Source organism: Gnatocerus cornutus, chromosome 5 (genome assembly GCF_029298725.1).
Source record: "Gnatocerus cornutus isolate USDA-ARS CGAHR chromosome 5, icGnaCorn1.1, whole genome shotgun sequence".
Classification (NCBI taxonomy): Eukaryota; Metazoa; Arthropoda; class Insecta; order Coleoptera; family Tenebrionidae; genus Gnatocerus; species Gnatocerus cornutus.
Window position 1 is genome coordinate 3,530,633 of NC_142237.1, and position 21,213 is coordinate 3,551,845.

General features: G+C 31.3%; 2 protein-coding genes across 2 annotated transcripts in view; both read left to right on the forward strand.

Moving 5' to 3' along the window:
- Pka-C3 (Protein kinase, cAMP-dependent, catalytic subunit 3) overlaps window positions 1–8,081 on the forward strand; it is a 52,093-nt gene extending 44,012 nt beyond the window's left edge. The window contains exons 3-6 of the mRNA XM_088037199.1: window positions 2,109–2,464; window positions 7,366–7,547; window positions 7,603–7,680; window positions 7,732–8,081. Of these exons, the coding sequence (XP_087893325.1) occupies window positions 2,109–2,464; window positions 7,366–7,547; window positions 7,603–7,680; window positions 7,732–7,857 (742 nt within the window). The 3' untranslated portion in view covers window positions 7,858–8,081. The remainder of the gene's footprint in view (window positions 1–2,108; window positions 2,465–7,365; window positions 7,548–7,602; window positions 7,681–7,731) is intronic.
- Window positions 8,082–8,140: 59 nt separating this feature from the next.
- On the forward strand, window positions 8,141–10,022 carry LOC148173743 (retinol-binding protein pinta-like). The gene is made up of 4 exons (XM_088036668.1): window positions 8,141–8,287; window positions 8,336–8,495; window positions 9,226–9,598; window positions 9,648–10,022. The coding sequence occupies exons 1-4, from the start codon at window positions 8,149–8,151 to the stop codon at window positions 9,900–9,902; spliced, it is 927 nt and encodes a 308-aa protein (XP_087892794.1). The 5' UTR covers window positions 8,141–8,148; the 3' UTR covers window positions 9,903–10,022.
- The last annotated feature ends 11,191 nt before the right edge of the window (window positions 10,023–21,213 follow it).

The following is a 21,213-nucleotide window of genomic DNA, read 5'->3' on the forward strand; positions in this document are numbered from 1 at the left end:
GTAAATCTAGAAAATCCAATAAAGATGTTGAGAGGATTTAAAAATTTTAAGAATTCAAAGAGAGTTGAGAAAAATGGCAAGAAGGATTTAAAGAGACCCAAAGGACTTAAAAATCATGTCTTTTCTGTCGATTTTTCAATTGCGCAAAGCGACATCTTTTCAGAGATAATATTAACTAGTTTTATTTAAAGTCATTTGTTGTCTGACGATAATGAATCTAAGAATACAGGTGTCCCAGAACTCGCGCCCCATAGAGCAAGGGAAGGTGCCGACAGCAATACAGATGGTAAATTTCAAAACAAAAATTGACTAAGTTTAATAGTATTCAAGAACTGATAAAAAGTTAACAACCAATCCCGAAAGCTTATTCGAGAAGTGGAGTAAAAGGCCAACCCAATTTCCTAGGCAACGAGAGTCTAATGTTCATCTGACCAATGGATGATAGTATGTGTCCATAGTTACCAATTTTCAAATTCTGTTCAGCTTCAGGATTGGCTACAGTTTTTTTGTCTTATTTCGGTTATTTTTTAAGTTAAAAAATTATGGTTTCGAAATTTTGGTTAAGAATTGTTGCCTCCATAAGCCCTTTTCCTCTGGGGCGCGAGTTCTGGGACACCCTGTATAACGATCATGTTAAATAAATTATAATTAATGATTATTGTTAATCATTCGCTTGATTGGCGAATATTGACCGAGATAGTAGATCATGATTGTTGATTAATAATAATTTATTAATCATAATAATATTTCTGATAACTTATAACTATTTATTATTGGATTAAAGAAGCGCCGTATATGATTGATGATTGATCATGAATTTTTAGTTATTATATGTATCGTGTGATCATTATTGTTTGTAATCGAGTCATCCTTGAAAATTAATCCGTATGTCTATCGACAATTCATAGTAGCGATCTGACATTGAACTTTAGCAACCGAAACTGTGAAAATAGGTAAATCTAGCGACAAAAAAAGATCAAAAGAAATTCTAGAAGGTGTTAGACACAAAATGGAAGAACATCTTGAACGTTGATTCACTATTTGTCCACTTTTGGCATTGCAGTTGACAACCATTTGACAGCTGTCAGTACGAATCTATCAAAGACATATCGACAAATTAATTTGCAAGGCTGACTTGATTACAAACAATATTGATCACACGATATTATTTGTTAATCGACTACTAATGTTCAACACTGATTGAAAGATTGTAAAGGATATAAATGAATGAAATCCCCAAAATTGACATTGATTTTAGAGACAAAAATTTGCAAATTTGCAACCGTTTATAATTGATCAGGCTGATCTTATAAAAGAATTTGTTTTTCACGACTGATAGGCGCCATGAGGTCTTCAAAATTAATTTTTAAGTATTTGTGAGAACAATTGCTAAACAGTATAAAAAATGTTTTCATTTAAGGTTTTATGCATTTTGAGGAAAAATGCTGCTTTCTCAAGTTAGTTAGTTTTATAGCGTCAAAATTGGAAGCTACACCAAACTGTCAACAACTTGGGACAAAAATGTCATCTTTCCTTTGGCTAGCTTAGCAACAAAAGTTTGACTTGGTGAAATTGTTTCTTTTTCGTCAATTATCGATTTTTAATTAATTTTTAAATTACAAAATTAACCTTTATAAATAAAAGTAAGTGTAGTTTGCAACTGTCCCATCATGATTTTAAAAACAAACATGTTAAAACAGCGTTTCAAAATCTTGATAACAAGAAGCAAATTTTTGCGTTAGATTTTAGAGCTTGATCAACTATAAGCGTATTCAGATTTGCAAGGTAACCAATTTTGGATGTTGTGTAGGATCAAAACGAAAATTTGATCAAAACAAGCAGATGATGTTTTGACGTTTTTGTAAGCTACAAGGTTTTGGCACCTGAAACTAACTTCACTTTTCATTGACGTGAGCAACAAATGCACACGTGCGTATTTACTTTTATATAAGCGACTATTTAAATCTCCATAACTGCCTGATTTGCACATTTAATGTAATGATAACAAGTTTCTTGATTTAAAAATCCAATTGAACCTAATATAGCATTGATAACCTTGTCACGCGTATCTTCTTCAGACGTATCTCTTAGATTAATTTATTTTTCAGGTTATGGTGTAGTAAGGACGACGCTTGCATTTATATGCTCTTTGAATATGTCTGTGGAGGCGAGCTCTTCTCCTACTTGCGAAACGCTGGCCGTTTTAGTGCAAACACTGGGAATTTCTACACTGCTGAAATTGTTTCAGCGTTGGAATATTTGCACAATAAGAACATAGTTTATAGGGATTTAAAACCTGAAAACTTGTTGTTGGATGTAGAGGGGCACTTGAAGATCACAGACTTTGGATTTGCCAAGAAGTTGACAGACAGGACGTGGACGCTGTGTGGAACACCTGAATATTTAGCACCTGAAATCATACAAAGTAAAGGACACAACAAGGCAGTGGATTGGTGGGCTTTAGGTGGGTAATGATGGCGTCATTATATGAGATTTTTTGGTAAATCCTATTAAAGAAACGAACTTTACGGTACACAATATCATATTTAATAAGGTTTACAATTTGATATGTATTTATTTCTGAAGATTAACATAATTATAAAGAAATGCGGATATTATATCTACTTATTCGTTGTAATGAGATTTATATCTATAATATTTTATAATGTCTAATGAATATAACTGCTATAGATACAGTTTGCAGGTGCTCATTCAAGTCTATTGATATATTACCGCTCGAATCAAATTTACATTCAATTGGATTAAATAATTAGATTGTCGCATTTTTCTGACTCACTTCTATTTAAGAAATGTTAATCGCTATGCAAAAATTTTGAACAAAGACCGTTAAACATGACGATATAACAACCCCAAAGCATTCATTAGTGAATAATTATGTAATTAATAACGAAATAACGTTTACAAAAGAAAAGTTTAAACGCTCATATGGTAAAGGTAGGGAAGTACTCGTATTATTGCAGTAATATAATAAATTCTAATAAATTCTTAATTGGTTCGACATGTCTCTATATGCTTGTATTACCTAATTCTCACTTATGTAACAACATTCATATTTATTAAACTAATTTTCTTCTAGCCTTGATATTTATTTCAGTCATATTTTATAAGTAAGTGGGTAAATATAAGCATTTTTTCACGTTGATGAAAACGGAACTTGGTTTTTGAACTTTGGATACAAGACCAAATGGTAGCAATTCGGGTTATTTATGCTGCACATAAAAATTTAATTTATGTGGGGAAAATAAACAAATCATTTTATATTTAAAAAATTAAAAATAATTTTATTAATTTTGGTCAAAAAATTTGGTACAAATCTAGATAAAAATTCACAGAATCCAGTTTTGAAAATTAAGATTTTTTCATAAATAAAATAGAACGCAACAAATTATTTGAAAATGGATTCCGAATCTGTGCGTTTTGCTGCCTTATTATTGGAAAATATTTTTATACAGGGTACGGCAACACTTGTGTTCACCCCCAAAATCGTCTTTAATTTTAAAGAGAAAATTTTGAAAATTTGCATACGCTCACAGTTGACGAAGCTCTAGAAGCTGAAGCAAAAATTTGTTTTTTATCACTGATAGTTTTGGCCTCGCGACGCTTTAAAAATCTAATTTTTAGGTAATTGTGAGGTTTTGTGATATCAACCCCTAATTTAATTTTTTTTAATATAAATGTGTTAAAAATATCTCAGTTGTTATTTTTGATTCAATGCAAATTGACTTCAAAATTTGAGAAAAAAAATGCTGTTTTATCAAGTTTGTTTCCAATTACGTCAAAGTTGGGAACTACGTTTACACCCATCTGTCAACATCTTGTGTCACAAATGACATCTATCTTTTGATTCGTTTTAAATTTTAGCAAAAGTCTTACTTGGTGAAATTGTCGTTTTGTCGATGTTAAATAACGATTTTTGGTGTCCATAAAGTGCAAAATGCTCGAGTTAATCAAAATTGGATTTCATATGAGTGAATGAAGTGAATTGTGAAATTTTGGTGTAAACGTAGTTTGCCACTGCGCCGTAATAATTTTGAAAACTAATAACTTGTTATTTTTGATTCAATGCAAATTGACTTCAAAATTTGAAAAGAAAAAGCTATTTTATCAAGTTAGTTTTCAATTTCATTACGTCAAAGTCGGGAACTACGTTTACACCCATCTTGTGTCACAAATGACATCTATCTTTTTGTAAGAAAAGTCTTACTTGGTGAAATTGTCGCTTTGTCGATGTTAATTAACGATTTCTGGTGTCCATAAAATGCAACATGCCTGTGTTAATCAAAATTAACCTTTACAAGAGTGGATGAAGTGACTTGTGAAATTTTGGTGTAAACGTAGTTTGCCGCTGCGCTGTCATAATTTTGCAAACTAACTTGATAAAACCACGTTTTTTTCGCCAATTTTAAACACAATTTGCATTAGATTTAAAACAAAAACTCAGATATTTGTATCACAGTTATGTTGAAAAAAAATTGAATTCGCGAATATTTCCGCAAAAACTCAAAAATCGCTAAAAATTATACTTCTTAAGCGTCGCGACGCCAACCAAACCGTGATAAAAAACAAATTTTTGCGTCAGCTTCTCGAGCTTTTTCAACTATGAGCGTACGCAAATTTTCAAAATTGTAACTTTAAAATTAAAAACGATTTTGGGGGTGGACACAAGTGTTGTCGAATCCTGTATAAATATTTATTTTCTTTAATTTTTTTGCGAATGTCAGTATGTACATCTTAGAATATTTAAAAAAAAACTGTCACAAAAAATGTATTCTTTTAATTTTATTTAAATGATTTTCATGACTCATTTTGCGATTAACTCAAAAATTATTACAGTAAAATCGCGATAAACCGGATCATTTTACAACTATTACGCATTTAAAAGAACACGTGCAAACGTTTTCTATACAGGATGTCCCAGAAGTCGTGACCCAGAGAAAAAAGCTTATGAAAGCCACAATTCTGAACCAAAATTTCGAAACAAAAATTTACCGAAACTTTACTGTACATATATCGAGTTTTCATTGTAATACATCTTAAAAAAGTTTGAGATTTTTTTTGATGTATCATCAAGTGTATTACTATCTCTTATCAATTATGAAGTCACTAGACAAAAAACATAAAAAAGAAATTTAAAAATTGAGACTTTTTGCCATTTTTTGGCAATTGCTTAAAAAATACTCCTACATTTCTTTCAATTTTACCAAAAACACGCCCTTAAATTAAAAAAAATGGTGTAAAGAATCATTAAATTGTTCACATATTTTAATTGCCATAGTTCAAATAAGCATTGAATATTTTATTAAATTGTTTCCTATTTTTAAAGTTTCTGTCGGAAATATCAACTACATACAGGGTGATTTTTTTAAAACGGCAGGCGTTGTAGAATTTTTATTTATGAACCGATTTCAAAAATTTAAAAATTAAATTAAATGGTTTTTAATTTACTATAAACTGATGATTTTAAAAATTTTCTAAATGTCTTAGTTTCTTTTGAGCCATACTCAACTTTCTTATTTTAAATTGGAACCCATTTTTTTTTTCATAATTTGGAAGATATTAATTTTCTTGATTCAGAAATGTGTAATATTTTCTACTTTTAACCAAAAATATTTTTAAAAAAATTATCAAAATTGAAAAAAATAAGCAATAAAAGTTAATAAAATCTAGGTGCATGGTGTCAAATAAAAGAATGCCGTTATTGTAATGTCAAAAAGCAGCAAATAACTTTTATTGCTACATTTTTTCATTTTTGATATTTTTTTTTTAATATTTTTTGTTAAAAGTAGAACATATTACACATTTCTGAATGAAGAAAATTAATATCTTCTAAATTATGAAAAAAAAAATATGGGTGTCAATTTAAAATAAGAAAGTTGAGTATCGCCTAAAAGATACTAAGACATGTAGAAAATTTTTAAAATCATCAGTTTATAGGAAATTAAAAACCATTTAATTTGTTTTTTAAATTTTTGAAATCGGTTCATAAATAAAAATTCTACAACGCCTGCCGTTTTTAAAAAAATCACCCTGTACATGAAGAAAAAAGTTGAAAATCATTAGAGGGTGTCATTAAAATTTTATTTTCCTACGACCCCATAAGAATGTGGCATTTTCCACACGGTTAAATGACTCCGGAAGTTGATGTTTTCGTACATACATTTCCGAAAGTCACTAGTGTGATATGAATATATCCGCACAGACCTGTCAAAATTGACAGTTCTTTTCAAATCCAAATGTAACTCTTGAATTTTTGTCTCAAATATGTAGACGATTCACTGTAAAACAACATGCATGATGATAAAAATGAATTGGTTAAGTCGTTTCTGACAAATCAGTTTTGACAGGTCCGTGCGGATATATTCATATCACACTAGTGACTTTTACTTTCGGAAATGGATGTACGAAAACATCAACCATCTAACTATGTAAAATACGTCACTTTTATATGAGGTCGTAGAAAAATGACATTTAGAATAGATAAGAAATGAACTATTGTCGAAACTTATGGTTTCTTCCTGATGATGGAAGGTCGTATGAAAAATAGTGTACAGAACTCGTCGGAAAGTGTATTTCTTGCACTCGTGTAATATCTGCACTTGGCTGGCGCCTCGTGCATCTACTTTCACACTCGTGCGAAATTGGTCACTTTCCGCACTTGTTATGTAAATATCTATTTTACATCTTCACTTGAACGATTTTCCGGTCATTTTAGTCTCAAGCGATAAAGACTATCACTTTTACTAATATTTCATTTGGATCAAAATACTATATTGATACGAAAATCTAGTTACTAGTTATCTCTTTAATAACGTCACAAAAAGCTTCAAGATTAATGAATTAGTGTAATAGTAGTTCAGTAAAACTGTTAATAGATGTTAAACTGTTAATTATTGGAACTGTTAATAGTGCAGTAAAAAAACCGAAAGTGAACGCGGTGACTAAAAAAAATCTTTTAAATTAATTTCATGATTCTGACTTGATGATGCAGACTTTACGTTGAGAGAAAGAAATTCTACTTATGACTTTTAACACTACCAATTTTTTAAAATATATATATTTGTTTATTTTACAAATAACATAAACTGCCAAGCATAAACTCGCATCGAATTTTATTTGGAGTTTTAAGAAATTAGGAAAAAACAAAATTTAAATTCCTATTTATTTTCCTATGTTCAGCAATCCGTGGAACACCCGTTACAATCTGACAACTAATAATAATAATAATAATAATAATAATAATCTGAAGCCTTATTTATTTATTGCAATTACTGTCTACTGTGATAGGGACAGTTTCTTTTGCTCCACTTTTATTTTTCTATTCTAATTCAATGACCTCGATTTTAGGCGTTCTAATTTACGAAATGTTAGCCGGCTATCCACCATTCTACGATGACAACCCATTTGGCATTTACGAAAAAATCCTCAGTGGTAAAATAGACTGGCCGAAGCACCTCGATCCCGTGGCGAAAGATCTAATAAAGAAACTCTTAGTACAAGATAGAACGAAGCGATTAGGAAACATGAAAGTGAGCGTTCATTTAGCCAACAATCGCGATTACCTACTTACTACATTTATTTTAGAGCGGCGCTGAAGATGTGAAAAGGCACAGATGGTTCAAAGGATTAGACTGGCACGAAGTGTTAAAACGCAAACTAATTGTAGGTTTCAAGTTTTGTTTGTTAATGCGGTTTTAACTAATTGCTTTACAGCCACCGATAGTTCCTAAAATTATGTACGATGGAGATGCGAGTAATTTTGACGATTATCCAGAAAGTGATTGGAAGTCTGCTCGAACACTGGAGGATGCTGAGTTGAAACTGTTTGAAGATTTTTGATGTTCTTAATTTATTTTGTACGTAGTGTTTGTTTTGAGTGGCACACGACTTAGACTAGGCATTTCTGGTGCTAAGAGTTTTTACGATTGTGATATATTACTGTAATGCTTTTTTATAAATTTGTATATAAAGTAGTTGATTTGGTACATATTAACTGTAATTGTATGTGACATCAATCAGAAGTAGTTAATCTTGAGATTGATAACATTAGATAATAAAGTTTTATCTTTGGTTTTAAAAATTTGATTTCTTAAAAAATCCCAGTCAAATTTAAGCCCGTGTAACTAAACCATGTCGATTCGAGAACTTTGCAAAGAGCTGCAAGAGGTGGCTATCAAAGAACTAAATGAAGACCCAGCTAGAATACAAAGTGACCTCGCTTATATTAAAGAGTGGCTTGTAAAACAACCACATCTCAAGTGTAGGACAGGTAAAAAATTTCAATTGTGTGACCATGAAAAAAACATTCTACTTCTAGATGATCAGTTTTTGATTGCATTCTTGAGAGGAACCAAATTCAGTTTGGAGCGCACCAAGGAGAAACTTGACATGCACTACACTTTAAAAACGATTACTCCTGAAATTTATGCGAATCGTGATCCTTTTTCTCCCGAAATTCAAAAAGTTTTGAGTCTTGGGTAAATTAAACTTTTCAAATTTACATACAAGGTGTTTATAAATGTTTCTAGCATCAAATGAAATTTGCCGCTCATTATAAATGTGGGTTTAGATTTTTCAACTGACATTTGTAGTTAACCTCAATTATAAAGCAAATTAAGTTTTGAGAAGAAAACTATACTAGTTGTGGTTTAAAACCTGAAGATCAAAAATTTGAACACAAAATCGTAACTGAAGCGTAGTAGACGTAAGTAATACAGGGTGTCCCAGAGAGCAAGGGAGAGTGCCGGCAGCAATACAGATGGTAAATTTTAAAACAAAAATTGACTAAGTTTATTAGTATTCGAGAAAGGATAAAAAATTAACTACCAATCCCGGAAGCTTTTAGAGATGGAGTAAAATTTCCTAGGCAACGAGAGTGTAATGTTCACCTGACCAATGGGCGATAGTTTGTCTCCATAGTTACCGATATTCAAATTCTGTTCAGCTTCCGGATTGGCTACCGTTTTTTTGTTTTAACTTGATTATTTTTTGAGCTAGAACATTTTTGTTTCGAAATTTTGGTTCAGAATTGTGGCCTTTTTTCTCTGGGCCACGAGTTCTGGGACACCCTGTATTATAAATAATTTTCAAAATAGTTATATTTACTATGAAAACAAAGCGGCAAAACAGTGCATGGCAGGAATTCCAGAGCCACCCTTGATGCTAGAAACATTTATAAACACCTTGTATTATTATGTGGTACTTTAGATTGCTGCTACCTCTGCCAAAAGTGGCACAGCCAGGTGGTCCAAGATACTCGCTCATGCGAAATGGTTTGGTCGAAAAACACAATCTGTCCCAAGTCGAAATATTTAAAGTCAATGGCATGATCGAAGATATTCTCTTACTGGAAGACGACAACGCTGCTATATCTGGATTGATGGGCGTCCAAGACATGTCTGGTGTGTCTTTCAATTTTGTTAAGTCGTTGCCGCTCACGTTGTTAAAAAAAATTATGATCTGTTTCCAACACGGATATCCTCTTAGAATTAAAGGAGTTCATTTCTTTAACATAACTGGAGTGTTCGATGTGTTGCACAATATGGTTAAACCCTTTTTAACTGAAAAGCTGAAGAAAAGAGTAAGTTTACTGAAAGTTTGTTGGGGCACCAAATTTTATTAATTTTTAGATATCTGCATATAAAACTTTAGATGAAGCCTACGCTACTGTACCTAAGGAAATCTTACCAGAAGAATACGGTGGACAAGGAGGTAAAATTGAAGACATTGTTGCATATTGGAAGGCTAAAGTTGAGAGTTACCAAGAATGGTTCAAAGAAGATGAAAAGTACAAAACGGATGAAAAGAAACGTCCAGGAAAACCCAAGACTTCGGAGTCCGTTTATGGCTTAGAAGGCTCCTTTAGACAACTGTCTGTTGATTGAAATACATAGGTATTTATTTTTATCTTATCTACTTGTTGGCTTAAGTAGGACAAAAATCAATTCTAATTATTGTGACTGATAAGGTCTGTTGAATTATGTGATAAAAAAGTAGTCTAATAAAATAGTTGCAAAACTGAATAAATTGTCGCTAAAGTCTTAAAACTTTGTTTTATTTGAATTTCCCAATTCTAGTGCTTTAAGGGAAAACATTTTTCTTTTCTTCTTCTGCTTCTTTTCTAAGGAAGCAATTGGAACGGCAGAGTAGACAAATTTTTAAATACTAAATTACATTACGGTTAAACCCGCTTGATCTTGAGAAGAGGGCACTGTGAAGAAAATCTATAAAATCCTAAGAAGATTTAAAAAGTGTTTGAAACAAATCAAATAAAATACAGAAAATTGTATTTCAATTTGTTATCCAGAAAACTAAGCTAAGACTTCGTATCATTTTGTCAACTTAATTAAAGTACGCGAGGTCGCAGCAAAGAATTTTGACTTCCCAAATTTCAGTAAATTAATATGTATGTAATTGTAAATATTCTTTTTAGGCGACTTAAACTGAAAATGGAATTTCTAGGCCTCAAAAGCGACCTAAAAGTAAGACTTTTTCGCCGATTTATGGTTTATGGTTTATAGTTTTGCGTATTATATCAAAATATTACCCCCAATTTTATAATTATTTGAGTAAAATCAAATCGACAAACTGCTGTAAAGTGCAACAAAGACGTGTTGAATTATTTAAAATGAACATGTCTAGCAGTGCTGCTGCACCAACAACAAAAAGCACATCAAACCTAATTCATACAAATTGTGAAGCTACACATGCCGAAACTGCAAATGTAAATGAAAAAAATATGAACTAAAGGATTTATAAATAGTAATTACAATTTTTCAGTTGTTATAAATGATTAAATTAATATCATAAATAAAAACTAATTCACTTGTAAGTTTAATGATGTCTTGTGTGTATAACGGCCAAAAAGTGCCATTTTGCTCTCGCCTTGTTTCTAGCCTCGGCTATCGCCTCGGCCATTAAAGAAAGGCTCGGCCAAAAAAAAACACTTTTTGGCCTTGGTACACAAATAACTATTCTTATTTCTCGTCATAAATTTAGAAAATATACACAAAAAATCAATTTAACGTTTTAAAAAATGTAGGTACAAAAAAATAATAAAACGACATTTCTAAATACAGGGTCCGGCAACACTTGTGTCCACCCCTAAAATGGAGTTTAATATTAAAGTTACAATTTTGAAAATTTGCATACGCTCATAGTTGATAAAGATCTAGAAGCTGACGCAAAAATTTGTTTTTTATCACGGTTTGGTTGGCGTCGCAACGCCTAAGAAGTATAATTTTTAGCGATTTTTGAGTTTTTGCGGAAATATTCGCAAATTCAATTTTTTTTTCAACATAACTGTGATACAAATATCTGAGTTTTTATTTTAAATCTAATGCAAATTGTGTTTAAAATTTGCGAAAAAAACGCTGTTTTATCAAGTTAGTTTTCAAAATTATGACAGCGCAGCGGCAAACTACGTTTACACCAAAATTTCACAAGTCACTTCATTCCCTCTTATAAAGGTTAATTTTGATTAACACGGGCATGTTGCACTTTATGGACACCAGAAATCGTTAATTAACATCGACAATGCGACAATTTCACCAAGTAAGACTTTTGTTACAATCTAAAGCGAGCCAAAGGATAGATGTCATTTGTGACACAGATGGGTGTAAACGTAGTTCCCAATTTTGACGTAATGCAGTTGGAAACTAACTTGATAAAACAGCATTTTTTCCTCAAATTTTGAATACAATTTGCATTAAATCTAAAATGACAACTAAGATATTTTTAACACACTTATATTGAAAAAAAATTAAATTAGGGGTTGATTTCACAAACTTTCACAATTAGCTAAAAATTACGTTTTTAAGACGTCGCGACGCCAAACTATCAGTAACAGAAAACAAATTTTTGCGTCAGCTTCTAGACCTTAGTCGACTATGCCCGCATGCAATTTTTCAAAATTTTATCTTTAAAATTAACGACGGTTTTAGGGGTGGACACAAGTGTTGCCGGACCCTGTATAATCGAAAGATTTTATTGAAATCATTCAATGAAGCTCAAGAATCTAGAGAAAATCTAAATAAGGATTTAAAAATAATCTAAAAGCTCTAGAATTTAAAAAAAACTGAATAAAGCCGACAAAAATTAGAAGAATCTATGTACAAAGAGATTAAAAAATGAATGTAGGTACAAATAATTTAGAAAGAAATTAAAAAAAAAATGAGATGTAAAAAGGATAAAAAGTGTATTTAAAGAAGATATAGAGAAAACATATATAGAATCTAAAAGAACGCAAAGAGAATCTATAGAATCCAAACAAAATCTAAAGAATTAAGAGGGAATCTAAAATTACATTGTGTAACAAAATTTTACAAAAGTCATATTTATTTCATTTTTGTTGTAATTTGGCTTTCTTTTAAAGAATATAAATATCACTTGTGTCAGTTGCCCCTAAGAAAAATAATAAATTCATTTGTTTCTAGCTTTGAAAAATTACCAATTATATTCATAAAATAAAACAAAAGTGTTAAAAAACAAATGAGCTATAAAAATAAAATGCGGTTTTACGTTAAAAATTCATAATACAATGTTTGTTCTTTTCCTTTTTGTTAGCAAATAGAAAATAGCAATCCAAAATAGCAGTCAGTGAAATGATATTGAAGTTCTCTAGATACTGGGATTTGTAAATCTCATTGACTTCAAAGACTACAAAAAAACTGAACCCTTGACATAGCCGAATTGGAGATTTTAATGCCGAAATTGACTTTATATGCTTCCTAAAATTTCGTCGCGGAAATTATTTTGTGTTTCAATTATTTAATTGTTATACAGGGTGATAAAAAAAGGCGCCCGTGCTACCTATCATGTTGCAGCTAATTATTCTCAGAGCCCAAAATTGAAAACCAAAACGAAATTTGTGCTGTTTTAACTAAGATTTCCTTTATAAACGATCAAACTCTGTTTGGATAAACTTTTTATAAGAATTACATTGTTAGACATCACATTTTTTACAGTTAATGATATTCTGAGTCAAAAAACGGACAAAAAATGTTTTCAACCAAGTTACTTGAACTTTTAAAAGTGCCTTTTCTTATCTTTGTAGAAATTTTTTCAATGTTGCAACATTGTAAAGCTCTTAGTATTAGTTGCTTAGTTACGGAGACTCCGAATGTAAAATTTTATTAGAAAAGATTGAGCGGCATTGCCAAGTTTTTTCTTTGCAAAAAATCCATATTGTGAAAAGGAATGGGTTTTAATTAATTTTGCTTTGATTTCTGAGATGGTTTACCTGAAGAGGACATGGTACTTCCACTCATTGGCGCCTTTTTTTCATCACCCTGTATAACACCCCCCGCAAATAATTAAGTTGTCATCTTGTGCCCAATTTTTAATTCGCAGTGAGGAAAACAGCGAAAACGGAAATTTTTAAACTATGAGACTGTTATAATCCAGAGAAAATTAATATAAAATAATTATTTTTGTTGTTACTTAGTGTTATACAGGGTGATTTTTAAAAAACGGCAGGAGTTGTAGAATTTTGATTTATAAACCGATTTCTAAAATTAAAAAACAAATTAAATGGTTTTTAATTTACTATAAAAACGAAAGTTGAATATCGCCCGAAAGATACTAAGACATTTAGAACAATTCTAAAATCATCAGTTTGTAGTAAATTAAAAACCATTTAATTTGTTTTTTTAATTTTTGAAATCGGTTTATAAATAAAAATTCTACAAGGCCTGTCGTTTTTTAATAGTCACCCTGTATGACATATTATATTTATATTCGAGCCTATTATGAGGCCCATTTTTCACTAAGTAGATGATCGAGTGAACAAAGGCTATAACATGCGAATGTAATACTATGCTTTATCTACAATTAAATTAAATGGCAATTAAGAAAAATCGAAATGTGCAAGTTACAAGACAGTAATTATAATATTACTAGGTGGCCCTCGGAATTCTGTAGACTCGCTTTTTTCGTGGACCTCGCTTTTCCGTGGCGTTGCATATTAATTTGAAATTGTTTATTTGTTAGATTAAGAAACAAAAAAGGCGAGTTTTACAGAATTCCGAGGGCCATTTTGTAAAATTTTAATTGTATTTTGTCCACATGTTGGTATTTTTTTTAACTTCGTAGGTTGCTTCATATTCCTTAAAAACCAAAAATGGGAATTTCAGTTTTTAATTAATTAAAGTCAAATTTTTCACTTTTTCAAAATTCGAAGATGTCACCTCCATAGCTCTACCTGAGACGCATACATACAGAGGTCGAGCGATTTTTCAAAGTCCAAAATGCGCTTCAAAAACGAAAAATCGTAAGCCATATACCGGGTATATGCGTAGCGTAGACCCTTAAGGTCAAAGGTCAAATCAAAAATAGGCAACCAGCAGTACAACTAACGCAAATCATCTTATGGAAATCTCATGATTTACGACCGCTCACTAGGGGGTCACTGACGTTCCGCCCAATTGTAATAAACTGCTATCGGGTAAAAGCAGGTAAAGACCCAACTGGTCGCTCTCGGCAACAAATATCGAAGGTACTTGTAGCTAGTGTATTGAGAAATAATATTTTATTATCTCTGATACAGGGTCCGGCAACATTTGTGGTCACCCCCAAAATTGTCTTAGAGGTAAAATTTTAAAAATTTACATACGCTAATGGATAATCGAAGAAGCTCTAGAAGATGACGCAAAAACTTGTTCTTTATCACCGATAGTTTTGGCGTCGCGACGCCTTAAAAGTGTAATTTTTATCTATTTGTGAGGGTTTTTGGAACCATTCAATATATATATATATATATTTTAATATAAATGTGTTAAAAATATTTAAGTAATTAAGGCAGTAAACCTTCATATTAATCCTGACATTGTAAATAATTCTTTAGCGATGGTAGGGAGCAAAGGTATCTTCAACTGCGACAACGCAATTTTACGCCACTGATTTAAAATCGGGCCCTAAGTTCTTATTTTTCAATGTAAATAATTAACTATTTCTATTTAGTATCCAAAAAGTGCAACAATCAACGTTAATCAAAATTGAAGTGACTTGTAAAAAATTGATGTAGTTTGCCACTGTCCGTCATAGTTTTGAAAACTAACTTGTTAAAACAGCAATTTATGCTCAGTTACATTAAATTTAAGATGAAGCTGGTCACAGTTATGTTAAAAAAACAATTCGCGAGTATTTACGCAAAAATTCAAACATCGCTAAAAATTACTCTTCTAACGCATCGCAAATTTTTGCTTTAGATTGTTAAGCTTGATAAAGCGAATGCAAAATTGCAAATATTTATTTTTGAAACTAAAAACGATTTTGAGGGTGATTATTACTGTTGCCGGACTCGGTATAATTCACTGTCTTTCACACAAAATTTTGTTATTTACGCATTAATTTTACATTTCGTATTTTCCAGTTTTAAATTAGAAGACCTTTTTTCCGCAATAATAAAATGTGTATTATTGGGAACATTTTCTATTTCAAAAACTTTATCCGATAATTCTGACTTAAAACGGCTAATTACATTTTTACTTTCGGAACTATTCCTAATATTTTTCATCACCGTTTTTTAATAAAATTGTTGGCTCAAATCTTGGTGTTGATAAAAATTATCAAAAACACAATTTATTCCCAAACACCAAATTTTGTCAAAAACTGCTGACGTGCAAGTTTGATAAAAGCAACTGACCAACTTTAATCGACAAAACTCTAGAAATTTAAAAAAGTAGGTACATTGATTTACAAGTCGAGCACAGTCAAAAACACAAGTATCCAAAGATTGAAAGAAGTTAAATATTTTTTCAAGATATTTATTTATAGGTTTTCCGAAATACATTTTTAATTGCTTTTAAAATTCGTATAAATAAACTACTAAGATGGCCCCTTGAGAACACAGAAAACACCCCGATTTTCAAGGGTTAACAGAAAAGCAGAAAAATCGTGAAAAGACACCCGTTTTTAAGGTATATTTTAAAATTAACATTTTTTAAAGAATTTGTCCGGTTTTTCGAACTCTTTTTTAAAAAAGTCAAAATTTTAAGAAGTATATCCTGTTTTATCAAACGTGAATACGGTTTCGTACAAACAAATTTCCCTTTTAAAAACATTTAAAATTAGGAATTTTACCTTGTTTTCAAAGATTTTACCCTGTTTTGAATTTTGTACTAGTAGGCCCCCTCAGAACACAACACATTTTTAATGCTTTTAGCCTGGTTTTCAAACTAACTTGAAAAGTTAAAGTTTTTAAAGAATTTGACCGGTTTTTCGAAGTCACCCTTTTTTTAAAAAGTCAACATTCAAGGAAAATACACCGTTTTTTCAAACAAGAATACGGTTTGGTCCAAACAAATTTCTCTTTCAAAAACACTTAAAATTCGTCTTTTTACCCTGTTTTTCTGTTGGGCTACTTCAGAACAAAAATGAATACGGTTTTGGCCTGGTTTTCAAAGTAGCTTTTATAAAGTTAAATTTTTTAAAGAAATTGCCCGGTTTTTCGAAATACTTTGTTTTTTAAGCAGTTTAGTCCTATTTTAACAGTCTTCTTAATTAAAAGATAAAATTTGCCTTTTTTGCTCAGTTTTTCTATGGAGCCACTTCAGCACACATATGAATATGGTTTCGGCCAAGAAAAGTTACAATTTAAATATACTTAAAATTCGTCTTTTGTCCTGTTTTCAAAGATTTTACCCTGTTTTGAATTTTGTACTAGTAGGCCCTCTCAGAACACTTTGTTTTTAATGCTTTTAGTCTGGTTTTCAAAAGTTTTTAAAAAGTTAAAATTTTTAAAGAATTCGCTCGGTTTTTCGAAGTCACCCTTTTTAAAAAAGTCAAAATTTTAAGAAATATATCTTGTTTTATCAAACGTGAATACGGTTTCGGCCAAGAAAAGTTACCATTTAAAAATACTTAAAATTCGTCTTTTTACCCTGTTTTTTCTGTTGGGCTACTTCAGAACAAAAATGAATACGGTTTCGTTCAAACAAATTTCGGACAAAATCTCCATGAGCGAAGCGAATTTCCCTTTCAAAAACACTCAAAATTAGAGATTTTACCTTTTCAAGTATATTTTTCAGACTTTCCCTTGTTTTTAAAAAAGTTAAAAGTTGAAGGTACTTATTTTTTATTCAAACATACATTTTTTTAAGTTAATACACTATATGTTGAAACAATAAGTAGTTAAATATATGATATATTCTAACTCAGATTATTATGCCTAGTTTTCTTAGTCATTTTCCTATTTTCTATGCATTTTTTTCAACAAAAACCCGTATTTCTAGCATCAAAAACATCAAAAAACAACATTGAACTTTAATCGATAAAACTCTAGAAATTTAAAAAAGTACATTGATTTACAAGTAGAGCCCAGTCAAAAACACAAGTATCCAAAAATTGAAAGAATTTAAATATTTTTTCAAGGTATTTATTTATAGGTTTTGGGTTTTACAGTCTTTTCTTGAAATGAAAATTATGGTGTTAGCTTCGACATATTTGAAAGCTAATTGTCTTTATTGGTAACCTATAAAATCCACCGGTAGCAGGTAAGATTAGAGACGAGGATTATTGTGTAAAATTCGTACAATTAAAGACACAAGTGGATTCAGATTTTTTAAAAAATAGTTTTTTTGCATAATAACATTAAACGCCAATTTTGCTTTTCCTGAGTGGTTCTGGCTTAAAAAATATTAATTAGGGAAGTATTTTTATTGATTAGTGGGATGTATTATTATGAAGAGTTAACTTTTAAATCACAGAAAACAACACAGTCTAAAAGGTCCAAAAACTCATGTGTCAGGTAAAAGGTTTGGTTAAAAAAAATTAAATGCGTTTTTCTCAAATAAAAATATTAAAATAATAAGTAATTTTAAAATTTCCCCGGCGACCAGTGAGGAAAAATTTTGGATCACATTTACGAAAATTACATTTTTCAATTAAAAAAACATTCTTCCATTACGTACTATGGGAACTGGAAATTTGGGGATTTTATACATACATTTTCCATTAATTGAAAAAAAATTACGCCCGTAAATTTTTTGTCTACTAGAACCAGAAATTTCACAAGCTCAAAACGCAGAGAAACTCAAATCCTGATATTTTAACTCATCTTTCGTCCAACACGAATTTATTGTTCCAACCGCTGGGTTTCTTAGGAAATGTGCAGGTCAAGCGACCGTTTCCATAAAGTTTATGATTCCCTCATTACCAAATCCTCGGTAATCCCTTTTGGCAGCTGTCAATCAAAGGTGTTGTTAAAGTTGCATACTTTTCAAACACGAAATTTTCGGGCAGGCTCGTAGACCCTTAAACGTTTGTGTTCGTACCTTTCTATCAACAATTCCTTGGCGACCATGTAATTTTCCGCGGTAACCGCTAAGTCGCTAATGATATTGGATGCATCTTTTTTAAGTGCCGATTTTAGGTACTGCAATTTTTGTACATCATCTAATGCAAAATTTTTATCAATTAATGACTCAAACGTATTGTAGAAGTTTTGCCATTCCGTAATTTCTCCGTTAAATTGAGGAATGTCCAATGTTGGAAGTTTAACTTGCGTACCATTTGAATTGTTTTGTGAACTATGATTTGGATTTGAAATTGTAGGCTCAAATTTAGAAATGAAGTGTTGAGAACGTCTCATTACACTGTAGTATAAATTTTCATACATTTCGCGTGGATTTGATAAGTCCTGCTCTTGGACATTTTCTTCGCTCTCATCCGATTGAACTACCGCAGCTTTTAACGCATCTAATTCTGTTTGCACTTTATCTAATTTATCAAGAATTGGCTCAATTCGCGTCAGTCGCAATTTGAGTTCGATGACGTCTTCGTCGCTAATTACATTATTTAAAAATGACTCGAATCGTTGCAATTGATCAGTTAAAGTCGTGAATTTTGAATGCAAAGCAACAGAACGCTCGGCTTTAGGTGGCATATTAAAAGAATAACGATGTATGCAATGTCAAACAAAAGGAAAAAGTCCACCAACCTTTGACGACGTGGTCTGTCCAATTTGCTGTGGTGGTTGTCTGATGTGGAGTTGTTGGAATTGCGGGTGATGATCCTTTGTGTAGGAATGCTGATCACTGCCGCTGAGTATCCCTGAATTGTGTGTTTTGTGGTCAACGGGGTGGTGCCTTGAAGATGCCTGTCACTGCTGCCGTTTTTTTCACGATTTATAATTTTCACTTCACTAGTTTTCTTGCTGAATCACTGAATTCGTAAATCCGGCTCGATATGGACCAATGTTGCACCCTTGAGTCCGGTTCGCAGGACCAGTGTTTGGACCTTTAGGATCCGACTCGATAGATCAATGTTTGATCGTTGAGGTGCCTTGATGTTGAAGGTATTGTTCGAAGGACCAGGGTATAAAAATACTGTTTTGGAATAACTTGTGTATTTAACCCAATGTGTACATAGGTACAATTGCGTCCAAAAATAATGCACCATCCCATTGCTTATTTCCAAACAGCATCGGAAAACATTTTGAGGGCCTCGCCAGGGCAGGTATTCAAGTCCGTTCTTGACCGTCTCAGCACATTTGGATAGTCATAAAATGGTAATTCTTCAATGTTTGCAAAAACCCTGTTCTAAAATTATTTAGATCTTATTTTGCTGTGCTGTGATGGTATAAAAGAAACGTATAAATACTGTGGTGCGTTTATGGCTGTAACTTTTCAAATAGTTTCCACCAAACTGACCGCAAGACCCTATAAACATAATCACCCTCAAGTGGTGGTCTTGTCTGATGACCAGAATTGATCCCCAATAAATTACAGCATTTTACTGGAATTAGGGAAAAAAATATTTAGAAATAAAGTTTCAGAACATACAGACAAATATAGTAGATTACTCAACGTGTGAAGTTGAGTTTTGTTTTAATCTAATGTGGACTTGTAATAATAGAGTTGACGAATGATTAAAAAAAATTAAATTATCTTAAAAGTGCAGTATAAAGTTTTTCAAATTTTGTTTAAATTAAATAAAAATATAATTGTCAATTTTGACATGTCAAATCACTTGCTCTCATTGTTTTGTAACTTTTTCATTTACTAGATAGTAGAAAACATATGTTAATTACTACTAAGAAAAATAAAAAAAAAAGAGTCTCAAACAATGACAAATAATTAAAAAAATTATAAACCCGGTTTACAGAAACAAAATTAAATCTTTGATTTTGATCAAAGTTTTTTACAAAACCATATAACGTTATTGGGGTTTTTACATCTGAAAAACTATGTTTGAAAAACTAAAACTCGAAAAAATGTATAAATTAATGCTTTAAAAATTATGAATGCTAGTTGGCCATAACTAGTATCCAAGATGTAAACAGGTGGGCAAAATCAAGAAATTGCGAAAAATCGCATTTACCAACACTAATATTGTTGCCAAATTTTTAACAGCACTAGAATTGTTAAATGTGCCTTTATACAATCTACTGCTAAAGTGATACTGTTACTCTTTACAATTTAGAATAAAATGAAATATTTAACATTATTTTAAAGTGACATAAGTAAATTGCAAGTATAATTAATTTCAATTAAATTATTGCGTTAAACCGGCCTATACTTAGTTACTTACTATTGATCAGAATTAAAAATCGATTGTTCTAAAATTTACTTTTTTAGCAATGAAAGTGAATTGTATAAAGAAAAATGAACGTTAGAATAATCAATAATTTTAAGAAATAAATTAAAATTAAAAATTACATCTTTAATTAAAATTAATATTTAATTCCATCAAATGTCAGCAACCAAACTTAAATGCGAGATTAAATTAATTGCAATCAACTCATAGTAGGAACGGGGTCATTGATTAAGAATACAAACATTGATTCCAAATTTCTTTCAATATTCCTCAAACCATGTCGATGTGTCGACTCAATCTGCATGAGTTGTCGAGTGAGTTGTAAATAAAATTTGGTTGTCTGATGCACCCCTGTACGAAAACTGACCGCTCAGATCTCAAGCAGACCAACCCAAAAGTTCTAGGGGTAAAATGTATTGTTGGGTGCATATTCTGTTCATACCATGGTGCATTATTTTTGGACGCAATTGTACCAGTGAAGTTTCTGTATCTGAGTCTCGTAACGTACTACTTCAACTCTGTACCATTTAAAAATTAAAATTTAACAATAGTGGGGGAAACCACCCCTTCTCCGGGGTTGTAGTTACAACTGTATTGCTGGTTGCAACAGTTAACTTGAGCAAGCTGCATTCGCTGCAGGATAACCAATCGACGAACACT

Excerpts from the sequence above, each read along its gene's own strand:
- LOC148173743 (XM_088036668.1), top strand. The coding sequence starts at position 8,149 with ATGTCGATTCGAGAACTTTGCAAAGAGCTGCAAGAGGTGGCTATCAAA. Across the intron at positions 8,496-9,225 it reads CAAAAAGTTTTGAGTCTTGG|ATTGCTGCTACCTCTGCCAA; the intron begins GTAAATTAAACT and ends GTGGTACTTTAG. Across the intron at positions 9,599-9,647 it reads CTGAAAAGCTGAAGAAAAGA|ATATCTGCATATAAAACTTT; the intron begins GTAAGTTTACTG and ends ATTAATTTTTAG.